This window comes from Oryza sativa, chromosome 7 (genome assembly GCF_034140825.1).
Source record: "Oryza sativa Japonica Group chromosome 7, ASM3414082v1".
Taxonomy (NCBI): Eukaryota; Viridiplantae; Streptophyta; class Magnoliopsida; order Poales; family Poaceae; genus Oryza; species Oryza sativa.
Window position 1 is genome coordinate 15,361,008 of NC_089041.1, and position 19,830 is coordinate 15,380,837.

At 37.5% G+C, this 19,830-nt stretch overlaps 2 protein-coding genes across 3 annotated transcripts; one reads left to right on the forward strand and one right to left on the reverse strand.

The window, feature by feature from the left end:
• Positions 1-271: 271 nt before the first annotated feature.
• LOC4343108 (COP1-interacting protein 7) lies at positions 272-7,603 on the reverse strand. Of its 2 annotated transcripts, none has more exons than XM_015791774.2 (10): positions 7,092-7,603; positions 6,458-6,637; positions 6,258-6,378; positions 6,139-6,178; positions 5,492-5,544; positions 5,328-5,389; positions 4,882-5,034; positions 3,814-4,025; positions 1,989-3,448; positions 272-906 (listed from the first exon to the last, which is right to left on the reverse strand). In XM_015791774.2, the coding sequence occupies exons 1-10, from the start codon at positions 7,148-7,150 to the stop codon at positions 613-615; spliced, it is 2,634 nt and encodes an 877-aa protein (XP_015647260.1). In that variant the 5' UTR covers positions 7,151-7,603; the 3' UTR covers positions 272-612. The 2 variants fall into 2 exon arrangements, with proteins under 2 accessions (XP_015647260.1, XP_066168432.1); XM_066312335.1 differs by having other exon boundaries at positions 272-1,130.
• Positions 7,604-17,257: 9,654 nt separating this feature from the next.
• Positions 17,258-19,373, forward strand: LOC107276243 (glycolipid transfer protein 1). Its single transcript, XM_015790725.3, has 7 exons — positions 17,258-17,385; positions 17,632-17,778; positions 17,866-17,921; positions 18,108-18,238; positions 18,326-18,461; positions 18,931-19,062; positions 19,155-19,373. Exons 2-7 carry the CDS (start codon positions 17,661-17,663, stop codon positions 19,188-19,190), a joined length of 609 nt encoding a protein of 202 aa, XP_015646211.1. The 5' UTR covers positions 17,258-17,385; positions 17,632-17,660; the 3' UTR covers positions 19,191-19,373.
• The last annotated feature ends 457 nt before the right edge of the window (positions 19,374-19,830 follow it).

The following is a 19,830-nucleotide window of genomic DNA, read 5'->3' on the forward strand; positions in this document are numbered from 1 at the left end:
CTTGGCTTATACCCTAGTTGAGCGCCTCCAAAGATAGAGCCGTAGGCCCGCTAGTCCGCTGTTGTTTTTCTTTTCTTATCGGGCTTTATGTGTGCCTTTGTAATAATGTAAATATTATCGTGATAATTAATAAAGATGTATCTTTTATATCATATTTTTTTATCATGTTTAAGTGGTGTACCTCATCTTTTTCTAAGACGGGGATTAATACGCTAGCGTTCAGAAAAGGTGTTTTCCAGGCGTGACATTTTCCACTGTAAAGATCACACCATTCACCCAAACACACTGATCGATTTCTCCACTAAATACATCCACAATATAGTAGTATGTGCCATGAACAAAAACAGGTTTACAGCTATTACAAGCCACCTTCAATCAAAAGAATGAATACAATATATGAAACCGAAAAATTAAAATGCCAGACCCATTGTAATAATTCTCAAATTTCTCATCCGCAATCTCAGATGCAAGGCACCACCACTTAATAATCAACACCAAACTTTTTCCCTGTACAGCTTTTGGAGATCTGGCTGTTATTTTCGTCCTGTTTTTCTGGGTTGTGAAATTACATGATAAATACTCGGAATTTTTCGCTGCCGATATCAGATGAGCTCATACCATGCTTCTTCTCCTTGAGTGGTCTGTGGTAACTGACTTTGGATTTGAAAGATGGTCAGCACCACCGATGCTCTTGGGTTCAGCCAGCCTCTTCAGTCGCTCGCTGAATGATTCGGTCGATCCACTCTTTTCTTTCTTCAGACCAGTTAGAGATGGAACTGATATACTTAGTCCATTGGCATGCTCTCTGCTTGCTTTAGGAGGATCACTCTTCCCATTACTTCTTGCGGCTATTCTCTTTTGCCTCTCTAGTTTAAGCCTCTCCAGTCGCTTCATTTGTTCTTCCTCCTGAAAGAAAGGGAAAGTTGCTCAGATATATGTTAAAGAGTAAAGTCCATCACCGGTCCCTAAACTTGTACCGCTGTGTCATCCCGGCCCCTAAACTCGCAAATCGATCGTTCAGGTCTTCAAACTTGTTCGACTGTGTCATCCCGGTCCCTAAACTTGCAAATCACTCGTTTAGATCCACCAACTTGTTCAGTTGTGCCACCCCGGTCCCTAAACAGGATGGTCTAAAAACTTTATATTAAAAAATAATTCATAACTTTTTCATGTGAACTCTAATGAAGACAAACTTTATATTAAAATTGTAGCCCTCGACGCGATTTGAATTAAAACTGTTTAGGGTCCCAAAATATTGTTGCATGTTTATATATTTTGAAATTTTAATTTTAAAATTACATTTTGGGACAAAAAATGACTTAGAATAAAAAAAATCAACTACAAAGTTGTAGATCGCATCGAGGGCTACAAGTTTGATATAAAGTTTGTCTTTATTAGAGTTCACATGAAAAAGTTATGAATTATTTTTAAATATAAAGTCTTTAGACCGTCCTATTTGACCCAGATGATATTCAAATCCAAGTTTAGGGACCGGGGTGACACAGCTAAACAAGCTGGAGGACCTAAACGAGTGATCTGCAAGTTTAGGGACCGGGATGACACAGTCGAGCAAGTTTGAGGACCTGAACGGTCGATTTACAAGTTTATGGACCAGGATGATACAGCGGTACAAATTTAGGGACCGGTGATGGACTTTACTCTATGTTAAAATACTTAGATGGTACAACTACAAATACAGAGCCGAAACAAGACTTTGAGAACTAAAAAAATAATCAATTCTTTATAGTGGGTTCAATTGGCAATTTCTGTACACATGACACATGTTCATTTTAATCTGTTGATGCATTACTGTATAGGTAAAATAACAGAAAGTTGCCGTTATTCAGTATTGTGTTCAGACTTGGTGCTTTTGGAGTGATGATAAGGATTAAAAAAAATTGTCAACTAATGTACCTAAATTTACACCATGCAGAAGAACTAAGTTTCAAACTGCTTGGAGACAAGAAAGGGGAAAATAGAAACAATACCTGCTCTTTCTTCAGTTTCTGGAGATCAGCTTTATATGCTCGCATGTTCTGTGCACGTTTCTGTGCATCATTGAGTGGGGTCTTTGGAGCAGAGAGCCTCCTGAGTATTGCATCCTTCTTTCTTTTATCCGAACCATCCTTTGTACCCCTTATCTTCTCCTTCTCTGGTTTCTTTACATCGCCATCATTACTATGTGAGACATCCTCGTCATTACTGTCTTCAACCTTGACGGCTCTGACCATCATGTTGCTTTCGTAATCCATTGCCGGATCATATCCAAATGAAGCATCTTCAGATCCACGCTCTGGCATCAATTCATCCGGCTCATAGAAGAGTTGAGTTCCAGCCTTCCCATCTGAAGTTTTCTTAGTGTTTGTAGGAAGCTCAACATCAATGTCAATCGTGGCTCGGTATTCCGGCCCAACATTATCTTGTGAACCAGATCTAAGAGGAATTATAAAGGACTCATCAGCCGCGGCATATCCATTCTTGTCCACCTGATTAGGATTCCTGTACCGGGCCTCTGCAAGAGGATCCAAAGCACTCCTCCTATCCATGGACCTTTCCTGGCCATAGAGCATGAAGTCCTCACTTGTCCCTCTCCTGTATCTTCCACCACCAGCTTCTATCTCCTTAATTTCACCATCCATATATCTTCCCCCTTCCCCAGACATCATCAGTTCATCATTGGATTGCAGCCGAATAGCTCTACTCCTCCCATTGACTGGATCAAAGCCTGCTCCTCTCTGTTCATATACATCACCAGAATCTCCCCCAGCCAAAAGAATAGGATCAGCAGTGTTTACATTGTTCTTTTTCCTTGATGGAGGTGCTTTTTCACCAGAAAACATATCTGCATCATTAGATCTTGTTTTTTCTTCTGCTCTCATCAGGAAACTCTGGAATGCATTCCAGTTCCCTTGGTCAGCATCTTGCCCATAAGATGATTCATCCTTGTTATTATAGTCGTCTCCAGAGTCAAAGTTAGTTTTTGCACCCTCCTTTTTCTTTGAACCTGAGCTCTTATGCTTCCCATGTCTCTTTTTGTAGTGTGTGTCATCACTGTCTTGAGACCCATCTTCAGAACTTGACTGCGACTCACTTTCCGACGAGCCATGCTTTTTGGATGTTACATTTACATTTTTTATGACAACTACACTAGGTTTCTTTTTCCCTGATCGCTTACCCTTTTTATGTGACTTGTGACCATGAGAACTCCCTCTTTCAGAACTGCTACCATCACTTCCTTCGTCAAGTACTTCTGACTCTTTACTGTCTGAAGAGTGCTTCCTCGATGATTTCCTTCCCGAGTAGTGATACCTGGGGTCATCCACTGGAGGATATGGAGGGTAGTACGGCCCAGGATAGTAAGGCATTCCTTGCATATGGTAAGGTGGAGGATGCATTGCCCATGGAGGATATGCAGCCTGATACCCCATCTGTTGACCAGACTTATGCTCTGTAAAGCAGAGACAAAGCAATCTTGTAAGCTCCAATAATCTCGAAGAGAAAAAACAAAGACACGCTAAAATCAAAGATGATGTACTAGTGTACAGTGCAGCAAGGTATAAAGTTTGAATAGAATAACAGACAAAAATAAATTTATTTACTGCTTTCTAAATGCATTTGCAGACAGTCAAATTAATAACAATTCTATTCTTGGCAACGAAAAATGGAATAAGTTCTCTACCTTAATGCTTTTAAATATGAATTTTGATATTTGATAATTCATCGAAAATGCTATTTTTTCACATCCCGTGTTATAGACATTGCTAAAAAATTGAAGTGAGGAGGCTTTTCTGGATTATGCAGAAGAATGCGTACCAGCTTTAGAAGCATCCTCGCCATTTGCCTCTCCATTGGAAACAGACATAGTTTCCGTGTTTTGCTTCATGTTGTCTCCAACAAAAACAATACCCGATGGATTAAAAGGAGGAAATTCAGAGTGTGTAGACATTGCTTCTGGTTCAACTTCAATCCATTGTCCAGTTTCATGCTTTCGCTTCCACAGTTCGATGAACTGCGAACATGCCCTCCTATTCAATTTTTAACACTGAAAAAGTTTAGCATGGGAAATGTCTTCATAACAAAAATACTAGCTTAGCTAAAACAACTAAATTTATATAACTGAATAAATAAGGTACGAAGGCACCAACACCAGGTGAGGCATCTATGCACTATCTGAACTGAGTAACGCAGATTGACCATTATCAATAGGAAGAATGGGCTGAGAGCAGGACAGAGAGAGAAGTAAAAAATATAAAAAAGAAAAGGGTGAAGAGATGGGAAAAGGTAAAGTGCCCTGTCCCAACCCAACCAACCCAGTCCCCTTGCCCCTGCTACTCCGTACTCCGATCATGTCCATGAAAGCTGATGATGAATACACTATAGTAGTATACCAGTGATGATGAAAACCGTTAAACCGATGTTAGCAGCACAGATAACAAATAATAACAGCAACAGAGACAACAGGCTATATCCCTCTTGGTATGTCATCATCTGTTTCCCTCTCCGGCTCTCCCCTTTCTCTCTCTTTTTTGGGGCCTCTTCCTTTCTCTATTTTTTATAAATAATGGTAAGATTATTACATCCACCACAAATTACCAGTGCAGGTTTAACGTTTAGGAGCAATACAAATGAAGGGAACAGTAATAACAATATTCTGCATATGGAAAAGAGTAATGTTCTAGATTATGTGCTACTGTGTGTGCCATTCACATATAAAGCATCAACATTGTTCTGACTTTACAACACACTATTGAATAGACAAAAATAAAGATGTCATTTTGAAGATAAAATAGCATCAATAAGGATATGTTTAAAGCACAAAAGGGCCAAGGCATTAAGATATCCAGCTTATAAAAAAAACAACTAATGACGAAGACTACTTACATCAAACGTGAAGCACCAAAGCGCTCTGCAAACGCAATCAAGTAACCCAGATTGTCGATGTCAAACCCAGCTGCCACAGCACGTGCAAAAGCCATAGCCTGCTCTTTCCTTAAGACATTTTTTCGGGTTTCAAGCACTCTCAGCAGTTGGACTCTGTAAGTTGTTCATAAGAGAATGTATCTGTTAACAGCTTCCCCATGTAGGACAGGTAAGTATCAAAAGAAACTGAATGCGATCTTAGAGCATATATGTAGTAGCTTGAATAAAAATCAAAACAACAAATAAAGTAAATGAATACCAACATTCTCTTTTTTATTCTCCACTCTATGCTGTGATTTGTAAAACACAGCTACTTTCAGGGATATAAATATATATATTTTTGTTCCCGGAAATGGAAAGTTTTAAAAAAATACAAAACAAAAATATTCTTGGTGGTGCCAATATACTTTGAATTCTCTTCATGTGTTGTAGTCTCATCATGCACTGCTGGTGTAGGCTGTGATCCAGGCTGTCATCAATTGAAAATGCCAGTGGGGTCAGTGCTAGTTCATGATACATACAGGAAAGGAAGAAGGATGCACATACAAAATTTACAAATATATAATCAGACCTGGTATATAACAATAGCCTTATCTGCATCAGGGCTGTGATTCGCTCGTGTACCTGTTAGTGCATAGATAGTATCAGGTTATGTTATACAATAAATAATAGGATACAAAAGCTACTTTAAGACAAGGTAACTGAAATTGGAAAATAAAAACTCAATTGGTCATCCTGTCAATCTGTCATCAGGTTCTTTCGGAACAGTAGGACACAATACTTCCTATAATTGTCTGCTAGCTCAAGATTGAGACCTAAATCAATAAATCATGGTAATAGTTTAAGAACTCCATCTTTAAAACTTGTATGAAAATTTAAAAGGTATAAAGTAAGAGAACAGTTTTATTGTAGCTACAAAATAATAGAAGGAATTGCCTTGCCCCCTAAATCAGAATATATTAATTGGCACTTCATACATACCTACAACATAGTTGTATGTACCTAACTCAATAATAGGTTATGATGTCACATCAAACTCCATAATGACTACATTCTAAATTCTAAAACAGTCAGATCGGACTGCAGCTTCCTCTTCTTTTTTTTTTTTGTGTGTGTGTGTGGCCCAATGGAAAGCTGTTACAGATGTATGCGTTCCCCAGAGGACACAAGCAAGCACCATTCAATGCATCATGATAAATAACAACAATAATGTTATACCTTCGTTGCTTTCAGTCAATTTTCCTCCATGATCTTCTACCTTCCAGATAGCAAACAAGAATGCGTCACCTTTCTGCAAATAACAAGAATAAACTCATAAACGACAATCGTCGACTTACAGATCTTAGCCCAAGATTATCGTTGCTCTGAATAGAGATGGCGTCCTCGAGCTGCAAGATCTCGGATTCTATCGTCGTCACTCGCTCAAGCACCTCCGGAGTACTCACGAAGCGCACGAATCTGCAAAGAAGTAGCATGTGAATAACCCGATTGGAAATGCCAATGCCACAGGTAATTGTCATAACCAAAGGCCACCAACCTCTCCACGGTGCCTCTTGTAAACCATGGCGCGCCAACCCCTGAGCTCGGCTCAAGCGTAATTGAGTATCCTCCCTTTGCAATCTGATCCTGGGCGACCTTCAGGTGTGCCAGGAACGGGTTTAGCAGGCCAGAGGCTATCTTCTCCTTCCGGCCATTCACTATCACCACCAAATCGAACCTGCAAAAGGTAAAAAATGACAAACTTCCATCAGACATCTTGGGATGGTGACGTACTGGACAAGCATTAGTGCTCAGTATCAGTCAGCAAGAAGCTTCCATGACCATGATCAAGTAACTATCTTGAGCATCAATCAGCTCCGTTTCATTCGCCATCACACCAGATTTACCAGATCTAGTACTAAAATTAAGCTCACAAAGAACCCCCATCTCCAACAGACGAAGAACAAACATTTGCTACACACAAATTGCAATCAACCAACCAAAAAAACTACTCCTCAAACTCTGGTTAAGTCCAACCAAAATGCAAAGCCAGTTCACCACTAGCAACCAACTTTCTCATCACAAAACTATGTTCTTGCCAACCGCATCAGAAACCAAAACCCCCCAAAAGATGAAAAGAACAGATCAAAAATTCACCGAATCAGGCAGATCTAGCTCGCTCGCTCGCTCACCTGGTCCGGGTCGGGGTGAGCTGGAACACGGCCGCATCCAGCCTCGCGTCGGGCCTCATTGCCGAAGAGAGAATCCCAACGCAAGAACTCCTCCTCCTCCCTTGTGCTGCTGTCCCCTCCTTTTGTACCCCAGATCTTGCACACAGATTTACCACGAAAAAAAGCGAGCAGAGCCAAGAACCCGGCGCTTTGCTTGGGCCAGATGCTACCCTCCCACCACTGCCACTTGAGAAGTTGAGAGGGAAAGGGAGAAGCAGCAGAAGCAGAAAGGGGAGAGAGTAAAGCTGAAGCCGCCTACTAGTATAAATCCCCAGCAAATGCAGCTCTGGCTGCAGGACAGAGAGTGTTGCAAAATGGATTAAAAAAACCGAAAGAAACTCAAGAACATGGCACTGCGGGGAGGAATGAGTAATTAATCTCGCAGTACTAAGAATTGGAGGTGGCAATAAATAATTGCAGTAGAGCAAGCAGCCAGCCACAGGAGGAGGAGAGAAGAACAGCGAGAGGAGTGTGAAGCGTGTGAGGGAGAGAGAAGAAGAAGAAGGTGGTGCAAGTAGCACAGCATTTATTGGTGAGCAAAAGAACGGCAATAAAAATATGATCATTTTTCGATTCTAGTCCTCCAACTTTATTAGTAATAATTAATGGGATAATTAAAGGGCAAATCCCCCCCTCTTTGCTTGATCATTGCGTTGAAGAAATTCTGCGCTTGATGCATGCCAGGAAGGCGCCATTTCAACCACCATTAGAGCGTGACAGCCAAGGGGAAAAAGGGGATTATGATCATAGATCATTTGATCAAGAGAAAAAATGGGGAAAGAAGAATAAAAACAAACGCTGAGCTAGTAGCTACAAACACGAAGCCTTTTCCTTTAATTTTTTCTTTATTAGAGGAAAGCACAAAGCTTTTCCAAAACTATTTCTTCCTCTTGTCCACGCATGGCGCTGTCATTGGTAGGTGCTTGTGTTCTTTGATTTAAGTATTGTTGCGATATCTCCATTCTCGGCTGCAAATATCTTTGAGGTGGTTGCTAATCGATTAACAGATTCCGCTTTGATGCTCATATTGATGCTTTTTTTTTGCCGGATGATCAAACAGCAGGATCATGGCAATCTAGCAATAAATCGAGGTATTCTAAATATTTTTAATGAACTACAATTTTGTAGGTAATGAAAAGTGAAGTATCATGACTACTTTTTTTTAATAAGAATAATACATTTTACTGAAAAATGTATATCTCCTGAATACTTATTATAAGGTGCATATACCTCTTGATGCCTCCCAATGATCGACCAAAAAAATTCAGAAAATTGCATGAACATTAAAAACAATGAGGAACCGTGAAAACATGTCGGTAATCTTTGTTTTAGACAATTGAATTTATTCAAATCTTTATTTTAAAGAATTTATAGCTAGTTATTATAGAATTTACAGAACGAATAGCTGCAAATTACAAAATTATGGCTTGACTTAAAAATGAGAAAACTTTTTTAATACTTATGGTTGATGAGATTAGGTATAACCGTTGTTTGTCCTAACTTATAAAACTGTACGTAGTCCTTGTATTCATCAAACAAAAAAAAAGTAAGTATAATATCTTAAATCAGCGATTGATCTTTTACCGATTGAATTTCACTAGTATTAAATTCTTTGAGCAAAACCAGGAGAATTAGTGAATTATTACAGATAAAGTAAAACTGAAAGCAAACTATACGCGTATGCAAACAGACAAGGTAATTACGGAATCTATATATGGAGAAAGTGTTCTAATTGCAACGGCATATGCAAACGCCAATTAGATGACAAAAGCAGAACAGTAAATCAAAAAGGAAAATGGCATTCGTGCAAAGCCTAATGAAGATGGCACTTCTCTTTCGTCCTACAGGGAATGTCTACCTTCTTGGTGCGACCGAATAAGAAGAAAAACATGATTCATGCGAGATGTTAACGTGGTGGCGAAGCTACATGGAGGTCAGGACGGATCATGCATGGTCCCCCAACTCCTTGAAAATACTTGATGTATTAATCAATAGATGTTTAAGTTGATCTTTTATCCAATACTTTTTGCAAAGAATTGATGTAAACTAAACCTATTAATTAGCATGACCCCTCTAATTTTGGAGTGTCAAGGATGATCCTCAAAGATCAAAGAGATGCTGAATGAGTCTTGTATGAACAATTTATTTTCACAAGAATTATATTGATGTAATCACCTTTCAAAACGGCTAACGATAAAAATGGTTAAGAAAATTCCGGACTGACCGATCGTTGTTTTCGTATAAATTGTACCTATTCTATTTTTAGCAGAATATAAAATTTGATTTTTCTAATTTTCGAACATAGTATTTAATAACAACACCAACCAATTAAATTAATAAATATATTCAATTACTTATTGATCACCGAGCATCGATCGTTTTTAGAAGATACTACTAATTCCAACCATTTTCACCCCTAGCTAGAAGAATTAGTGACTGCACGTATGTGTCGAGGCATTTAACACAAGAAGAATAAAATTTTTAAGTTAGATTTAATTAAAAATTTAGTCTTGTACTTTTTTCCCTACACTATTAGTGAATCTTCGTGTTGTTTGTTTTGATCGTTAAAAGAACAAAAATTAGGTAATGGTAATGTACGTGTGTATTCAATCACATTATGGACTAGGAGTGCCTTAATTTGATTCTTCTAATTAAAGATGCATGAGTCATGAGTGCGTGCCTCCATTGTTTTTTCGTACCGACAAATCGGATCGGGTGAGCTTCCCACGTATCAACAAGCTCGCTCCTTTCCAACATGGCACACAGTTTGTTAATTTGCTCGAGCTGTCCCACGTGGTTTCGTGCCGTTCTTGCAAATCCTATATATGCTGATGCTGCTGCTGCCGCTGCCGCTGTATATCAGTATATGTATATACACGGCTGCAAGCTGTATAAATATGCTCCCTAAATTAAATGTGTCCCGTAACAAACTATATACTTTTATCTACTTTTATCTTAGGCTTTACTCTTTCCGTCCAAAAAACCAACTTTATTAGATGCGATATATTCTAACACTATAAATCGGAACGTACAACATCCTAAAACATCCTAATACTATTGTTCATATGGGACGAAAGAGCATAGCCGTAGCGCCCAGTACCAATACTTTATCAGGCCTTCGAAGCAAAACTGTTCTAAAATTCTCTGAAAAGAAAACCATGACATCTTGACGTATGTCATTTCTGTGGAGAAACCATCTCATGACATTAGTTGTTTGGCTGAGTTACTCTATGACACACAAAACACGATAAATGATTAGTGTATTATTAGTTAAGTATTATATTTTTTTGAAAAAAAATGATTTATTTAGTTTTTAAAAGAAACTTTCATGTATGAGTTTTCTTTAATAAAAGGAAAAAGTACGAATTACCCCCTGAACTATCGCGGTCGTCTGAATTACCCCCTGAACAATAAAACCGGACATTCTTCACCTCGAACTATGTAAACCGGACGAATTACCCCCTCAATACAATCCGCCGTGGTTTTGGTCTACGTGGCAGTCCGGTCAACAATTTATTTATTAAAAAATAGGTGGGCCCCACCTATCAGTTTCTCTCTCTTCTATCTCTCACTCTCTCTCTTCTCCTTTAGACGGCGGTGGTGGAGGCAGGAGTGTGGCGAGGCGAGGCGAGCGGCGGGGATGGAGGAGGCGAGGTGGTGGCAGCATCACGATGCTCCAGCGCATCGGCGCTCGCATGGTGACGCCCTGTCTCGCCATGGTCGTGGCGGCGCTCGTCGAGGCAAGGCGGCTCCGCGTGGCCCGCGACGCTGGCCTGGTCGACCGGCCGGACACGGCGACGGCCTGCCTCGCCATGGTCGTGGCGGTGCTCGTCGAGGCAAGGCGGCTCCACGTGGCCCGCGACGCCGCCGCTCATCTCCTCTGCCGCACCCCGCCGCCGCTCCTCTCCTCCGCCGTACCCTGCCGCTGCTCGCCTCCTTCGCCGCACCCCGCCGCTCGCCTCCACTGCTCCCTGTCGCTCGCCTGCCTCAGGCGCGTGAGTGAGAGAGAATGAGAGAAGAGAGAGAGAGGAATAGTTGGATAGGAGTATGACAGGTGGGTCCCATATTTTTTAATAAATAAAATGCTGACTGGACTGCCATGCGTACGCCACGTAGATCAAAACCACCGCGGATTGGGTCGAGGAGGATAATTCGTCCGGTTTACATAGTTCGGTGTGAAGAATGTCCGGTTTTGTGGTTCAGGGGGGTAATTTAGACGACCGCGATATTTCGGAGGGGGGTAATTCGTACTTTTTCCTTAATAAAATATCATTTAGAAGTTTGGAAAAAGCATACCCATGATAATTAATGAGAAAGTAGACAATCGTAGAAGCACTTTCGAATGCTGTCATAATGAATTTTGTACTAGTAGATATATGACCGAAATACAGAACCGCAGGAGTGCGACCGACTAGGACGTACTACCCACAGCAGTACAGCACGTTGTTAAGTGGACTAGCAGCGAATTTACAAGTCCCAGTAGGCAATGGCATGAGGTTGACTCGCATGATATATGCTCCATATCCATAGAGAGCCACCCTAGCTGGCACTTAATTGATCTGATGGATCCATCCATCTACCTCAGCTGCTTAATTAGATCATAGTGTAGTATATAGTCATATGCAACCAATCGTGTATCGATCTACCTGTGCCATCTGATGCGCATATATATATATATACATATATATATATATATATATATACACACACATATATATACATACATACATACATATACATATATACATACATACATACATATATATAGAATACCCATATGGGACTCCATCGTGTACACAAATTCTCTCAAATTTTTAAAAATTTTTAAATTGTGACTATAAACCTAGGTATATGAATTTGATTCATACCAATACCTAACAAACAAAATAACTCAAACTCAACTTTATTTCACAATTCATTATTACATACCTAGCGAATTATATGTTTGGATGTTATATACCTAGAACCAAAATCTAACAAAAAAAATTCAAACTCAGTTCAAACTTATTTGAACTTGTTAGTAAAGAAGTTAATGTTCATACCTAAACATTTAAAAAAATTCATACTCATTCAAATTAGATATATACTCAATTTAAATCTTGGAACTCATACTATATGTAGCACCAATTAATTTACCCATATATATATATATATGTATATACATATACACACACGCAGATACCGTAGAGGTCGTAGAATACTTTACATAGGAGTAAAATATAAATGGGTTATTTGTGAGAATGTCCGGTAAGCCAAGGTGGCAAGTGCAAAAGAGAGAAACCAACACGGTAGTACTCAGTCCCTCCTGTGGACCTGTCAGATAATATTCGTCATTTTAAAATTAAACTTTAAAATATTTAACTATAAATAATTTTTTAAATATTTATACAGTAGTTTTAAAAAGTAGAGCAAATTTCACAAACTACATAAACTTTGATCAAATTATCACAACGATCTACCACAAAACTAAAGATTTAACACTTTCCAAAAAAAAAAAGATTTAACACTAAATTTTGTTAGAGAACCATTAAATTTAAGGTGGAGTATTGCAAAATTATAGATTTAGTAACAGAATTATCACAAAACTACAGATTTAGTGTCAACCAATCACAAACGACAATCATATGTATAGAGTAGTCTTAAAAAGTATAAATTTCAAAAAACTACATATACTTTGATTAAATTATCATAAAACTATAGATTTAAGGTAATATGCCACAAAACTATGGATTTAATACTAAATTTCTCAGAGAATTACAAATTTAAGGTGGTGGAGTAATTTAGTAACAGAATTTTCACAAAATATACATGTTTAGTATCAATTTAATTACAAAACTTAGCCGTTTATAACTTAAATATGATTCTGTAGTTTTGTGAAACTTTATTACTAAATTTTGAGTTTTGCAATACTACACCTTAAATTTATAGTTTTGGGATAAATTTATTGTGAAATGTACTTTCGTGATACATCACTTTAAATTTATAGTTTTATGATAATTTGTTTAGAGCACATGTAGTTTTGTAAAATTTACTCTAAAAAGTATTTCATCAATAAAATATATATTTGTTGATATTTTTATATATTATAAAAAATAGTTGTTAAAGTTATTTTTTAATTGTATTCTTTTCTACAATACAATATTATAGGGCCGTACGAGTTGGGAGTACTAGTAGATGAGTGCCGCCTAGGATTCTCACAAGACAAGCCTGGAATTCGAGATGAGATGTGTGCGCGTGGGCCGTGGGGACAGCGTTGCATTTGCTTGATTCATCCATCCAAGCACAACGTACGTACGCTCACAATAATTGGGCAGAAAATAGCACTAGTAATCCCTTCCATTTCATAATTTCTTATTATATTTTAGACAAATTATAATTAAATAATTAAAACTTTAATTACCAATAACTTTAAATATTAGTTTGAAGATAATAAAACTAAAACAAAATGTATTAGTCTTAAAATATATTGGAATATTTAAAAAATGTATTCAACAAAATTAAATATTTATTTAGTTTATATATACTTTTGGACACCTCGTCGTCGTAAAAAAAACATTAAAAACATTATGAGAATATTATTTTTAATAAGATAAATGATCAAACATTGATAAAAAACAGTGTCCTACGTTAAAATACGAAGGGGGTAATTAATATGTATTGAACCCCACTAATTTTTGTTCTGATTCGTCGCTGTAATCCATGAAGTTGCAGGGAACAAACTACTGTTACTCAGGAAACGGACAAGGAGATCGATGAAAACGGAGGTGAGGTGGTGGAGTGGTGCTTCTCTGGGATATCACGAGCTTAGCGTTCGTGGCGTGCACGGCGCCTGACAGCGGAGCCATGTTTTCTTCTCTCTCTCTCCCTCTTCTCTTTTTTTTTTTTTTAAATCTCTCGCTTGGAGTCTTGGCTCTCCGATCTCCACAAGATATATTTTTTGGGGCCATAAAACAACAAAGTAATCTACTGCATTATTCCCTGCTGTTGTCATGCGAATTTTGCATCGGAGGAAGGAAAGGGTGGTTGTGCTTGTCGAGCACCGTGATTTTTTTTTCTTTTAACTGCAGAAATTTCTGCAAGCAGAAGTGTGAAATAATCCAACTGCTTGTTTCGAGCTAATTGAGAATTTTTTTAAAAAAACAACTGGTTTCGGTTCAAAACAATTTGTTGCGTGGAAAACCAACCGGATTTCATAGGAAAATTGTGAGAAATAATATTGACCGATCTGAGTGAAAACATATTGATCTGTTCGATCTGAATCTAATTGGATTCATGGAAAATAAAAAAATGTATGAGATATTTTAGAAAAAATAAATTAAAAAGTAGAAAAATATTAAGCTATTTGTTTTTCAACACAATCGACGATGATGTAAAATATGAACACAACTGAAAACATTGTAACGATGTTAGAAAGTTTAAAATCCATTGCACCCTGCTATCAACGACGTATGTTACATCATGGTCAATAAATAGTATAATATTACAGGATAAAGTTATAATGTTCATGACATCAACAATATAATGCTCTAGTCATAAATTAGTGATGTTTCACTATGCATAGCTAATACGTTCAAACTTTGACCATCAATATATCTTTAAACATTTTGATTCAACTTATTTAGGTATGCCTATATTAATTTGTCTTCAAATACAATTTATAACTTTGCTAAATTTTTCATGTGTATTTCCTCTGTCCCTAAAGAGTGTATTTTTAGCTATAAAGCTGAATACCACTTTTAAGTGTCACGGTTGAAACATCACTTATTCATGATTGCAGGTAATACTAAACTATTTGATTGCAACAAAACATAATAGACTAGCTTTTCCCTTCAAATTTTTTTGTTATTTGAAGTGCCATAATTAACATTTAACTTTTCAGAAAAGTTTTAATGCCACAAAGTATAAAGTGATCATACTGTTTATAGAAAAAAATGCATACTTCTTCGTAGTTTTCAATCTATATTTGAATGTCTTAAAAAGTACTAAATTAAAAATTGATTTATCAATTTGAGCCTGCTCAAATCAGTCAAAAACAATGAATTTTAACTGGCTTTAATCGCATTTTGAAATCCTGATTGGGTAGAGCCTTAACTTGATTGTTAGAGGCACCAGGAGTCCATGACCATCAACTACAAATAGGGGAATGGAATAAGCAAGAATTCCTATATAGTGGTTCCATGGAAGGATCAACACCTATCCAAGAGAACAAACACTTAAAATTTCTTGGTTATAAGATGTATTTGACATGTTAGCCGTAGTGTATAGGAAACAATTTTAAATTTACATTTTGTAGACAATTTTGAAACATAGTGGAGTGTTGGTTGATTGGTTATATGAAATGGAATACAAAGCAATACAAGCCGAACAATGCAAAGTTTAGGACGTACTAAAGGGGATGACTTGATATAAGGTTTTGATACTAAGTTGGCCAAACGCCCAACGCCCAGATTATTTATAAGATTATCCAAATAGATCATTGTCGGATCAGTCTACTCAAATATCGGATAATCCATATCCATCAGATATGAAAAATTCTTACCATACTTTTATCTGACTGAATTCAAACATAGATAATATTTTGGAGTGTGTTTTACAGTTAGAGCCAGATCTAACAAGAGGCCTAGGCAGGACTGGTAGGATTTGCTAGTAACTCCCTAGGTGCCAAGTAGAACGATCAGATTATTTCATAACCATGTAAATAAGTATATATATTTTTAATTTATAAGTTCTATTTTTAAGTATATTTTCACAATTTTTACTATTCATCATATTTTTCATATTTTTATTTTTTTAGAGAAGGGTATTTTTACCCAGCCTCTATATCCAACCGGCCATATATGCAGCCTTTTTAAATAACCCAATCTGAAATTCGCTCCTATGAAGATTTGAACTTAGGATCTTGGGATGCTACTTAGGTTACTGCAACCATTAGACTACATACCCTTTCACTATTCATCATATTTTCATGTCAGAGTATTGGAAAGAATGTCGGTCCAGATCGGCGGCGGCTGGCTTGTTTTCGGCAAAATGGCTGCTCTCCCATGGAAAAGATGGTGCTTATCACGTTCGGAGGCAACGAGGCTGTGTGCTTCCCATGTCCCCATATGGGGCATGCATATGCTTGTTGATAGTGTGTATGATTACCTAGACCTCATAGAATATATGCGTTAATGATGAACAATGCTAATGATAAGATTGATCTCCTTTTTTCAAAGAAAGAAAAGGGAATAAATGATGTGTCGATCTAATGGATGGATGTGATTAGTACGAAAGGAACTATGAATAAGTGATGATTAGGTTGCTTTTGAAGGTTTTCATTGGTCATTACATTTTCTTTATGGAAGAAGGTAGTAGGTCCTAGAGGGCCTTGTTCTTGTACTTATTTTGCACCACCCTAAGAAAATTACAATCAAGTCCATTAGAAAATAATGTCTTCCTCTTCAATTCCTCACCGGTGGCATTTGGTTAATTCAATTAAAAAAAACCCTAAATTAGTTGGTGATGCTTCCTAACGTACTCCATGGGTCTCAAAATAAACAAACCATACGAAATGTGGCATATTCTAACACTACAAATTTGAAGTTTTGAACTAATATATATACTATTCCAAGATGATAAATACGAAAGCATTTTTCAGAAAAAATAAAAATATTTTTTAGAATGCATAAATGACACAAACATACGAGTTTTATTCTAAAATGCTACAATGGCCGGCTGATGCCGCTCTTTTATACGTAACTTATCAAGCATGTTATATAAATAAACCGCTAACTTAAAAAAACATTTTAATTAATGCTAAAATTCAAAACTGGCTATGATTGTTCCCATCGTTTACCCTACACCAAAATTTAAACTTAATTTTAGAGATAATTTTAAGGTTTTCTTTGCATTGTAATTTATTTTCTAACATTGATTTTTAAATCGTTAAAAACATATATAAAATTTGACTCACAATTTCTTTTTCTAATAATCCATATGGCTTCATCATTATATATGCCAACCGATTTCAGGAGTAAATTAACGGAATAGAAGCTGAAACAAGCAGGCCACAACTGCATTCTGCATCTCATGGATCTATATTGCTGTTCCTCTGCTATAAATAAACCACCGACCCCCTCTTTTATCGGACTCCACGACTCTCCCCGTTCCAGCATCCCAGCTCACCGTTTCTTCCATTTCTCAGGTAGTATCCTCCTGCAACCTATGCACCCAGGTTTTTCCCCCTCCTAATCCGAACCAGCATTGATTTTGTCCGGTGAGTTTATCTTGCATTGTGCTTTTGATTAGACATTATCACAAATATGAAACCAATGGGGGTTCATTACGTTAGAAATTTTAGGTTGGTTTAGGTTCTTGTTTACTCGGTTTTGTGCAGAAAACTCCGTACTTTCCTGCAGTTGGCCAAAGCTTGTGCATTTTGGTGATTTGGGGTACAAAGAATGCATGCTCTTGGGCTCTAAGGGAAAAAAAAAGTAATGAGGTTTTCTGTTGGTTTTGCAAGGTGAGAGCTGATCCTAAACTCAAGCAGAGATGGAGGGGACCGTGTTCACGCCATCGCTGCAAGGCATTAAGAATGTCAAGTCAGAGAGCGGTGTGATCCTAACGAAGCCGTTTCTTGAAGTTTGCAAGCACATTCTTCCTGTGCTAGGTAATTAAGGAGGAGTTTGTTTTGCATTCCAAGACAGATAATCTTTATCAACGAAATTTTGTTTAACCTATCTTTTTTTTAATGTAGATAAGTTTGGATCGGCTATGTCAATCGTGAAGAATGACATTGGTGGTAATATTACGGTAAGAGAAAAACCCTCCTTTTATGTCTTCTTAGAAGATTCATGCAGCTATAGCTCTTCTCAATGTAATGATGTATTGCTCTTTGATAAATTTTGGTCAATGGAAAGCTAAAGCAACATGCTTTTAGTGGTTTATGTCTAGCATAATTGTGACAGTGCTCTGTTGTGTGGCTGTTGCTATATGCAGAGATTGGAGACAAAATATGCATCCGATCCTTCAAAGTATGAGCAGCTGCACAGCATGGTGAAAGTTGAGATCAGCTCTAAGACAGCAAAAAGTTCTAGCAGTTGTACCAATGGCCTTTTGTGGTTGACAAGGTAACTAACTATCTCACACTATTTGCACAGCTCGGCATTTATCAGATTATATAAAATGCTGTTAATTTTGCATATATTAATTGTCAGAGCCATGGACTTCCTGGTTGCACTGTTCCATAATTTGGTACAGCACCCAGATTGGCAAATGTCACAAGCTTGCAGCGATGCGTACAGTAAAACTCTCAAGAAATGGCACGGATGGCTGGCGAGTTCAAGCTTTTCGGTAGCAATCTTTACCTAAATATTTTGCCTTCAAAATTAAGTTACATCTTGTGTTGCACTTTCACTGTCCAGTAATCATCAATGATGCAACTGCAACAACCAAAAAATATAATGTTTAGGCCCTAATTAACCTACAATTACTAGCATCTAGAGGGAGCACACTGTCTCCAATATAACATTAACAGATTGCTCTATTACTGTCTGCAATATGCAACTGTTGCTGTTAGATTGAACCTCTTAATTACCAGCACTGCAGTACTAGATTGACTGAGAGAGATATTGAAGGACCTTTCCTTTGATATATCAGTACCATAATTGTTTCTCAATTCATGTAGAAATGATTAGTTTTTCATGCCCAAGAGTTTCAAGTTGAACATGATTAGTCTTCTTTCCATGGCCACAGATTGTAACTAGTATGGTCTTGCAAGCATATTATTATATAGGAGTATCTAACAATCCCTGAGTTTCAGGTTGCCATAAAGCTTGCTCCAGACAGGAAGAAATTCATGGAGATCATTAGTGGCTCAGGTGATATCAACGCAGACATCGAGAAGTTTTGTGCAACTTTCTCCCCATTGCTGGCAGAAAACCATAGGTTTCTGGTGAGCTCATCTGCCCCAGATTTCTAATGTCTTTTGTGACCAACTTTTGAATTCTAAAGGTGGCAGTTTATAATAGATTTGTCTACTTTCAGGCAAGTGTCGGTATGGATGATCTCAAGGCATCTTGATGCAGTACACTCTGTTGATGAGACTAATCAGTTTGCACAGAAATAATTGAATCGCAGTCATTATCTATTTATGTGTATTGTACTATATACTACTTATATTTGTTTCTGTGTTTGTACAAGTAGTTGCTGGCCTTGATATTTTGAAGCAATTAATGACAAAGGGAACTGTTGTGATGAAGTTTATATATTTTGTTTCATTTTGTGCAGTTACTTTCCCAGTTAAAATCTGAAATTAAGCACAATGTATTGTGCTAACATATAGCTTCAATCGGGCTACTGATAGTTTAAACTTTTAAAGATATACGGTAAATAAATATATAATAACATTGAACAGGTATGGCTGGCAAAACAGAATATGAAGAATCTCTCTTGCATTATATGTGTGCTCTGCTTCAGCCTTCAGAGGAGCGCATCATATTCTGGAAGCAAATGAGTTTTTGTACATATATCTGCTGCATCATACTACTATGAATGACTAGATGAACTGAAGCTTTGCATGGTTTTTAGTCTTGTAACAACAATGTAATAACTGTACAAGAACCTGCCTGTGTTGTACAGTTACTGAATACTACACCAATCATAGTATTGTCTGACTGAGCCGGTATGCAAATCACTAGTAATATTACTCTGTATACATGTT

Coding starts and splice junctions, on each gene's coding strand:
- LOC4343108 (XM_015791774.2), bottom strand. CDS start 7,150: ATGAGGCCCGACGCGAGGCTGGATGCGGCCGTGTTCCAGCTCACCCCG. Junction 6,638..7,091: donor CTCACCCCGACCCGGACCAG/GTGAGCGAGCGA, acceptor TACCTTTTGCAG/GTTCGATTTGGTGGTGATAG. Junction 4,026..4,881: donor TTTGGTGCTTCACGTTTGAT/GTAAGTAGTCTT, acceptor AAAATTGAATAG/GAGGGCATGTTCGCAGTTCA.
- LOC107276243 (XM_015790725.3), top strand. CDS start 17,661: ATGGAGGGGACCGTGTTCACGCCATCGCTGCAAGGCATTAAGAATGTC. Junction 17,779..17,865: donor GCACATTCTTCCTGTGCTAG/GTAATTAAGGAG, acceptor TTTTTAATGTAG/ATAAGTTTGGATCGGCTATG. Junction 18,239..18,325: donor GGCCTTTTGTGGTTGACAAG/GTAACTAACTAT, acceptor ATTAATTGTCAG/AGCCATGGACTTCCTGGTTG.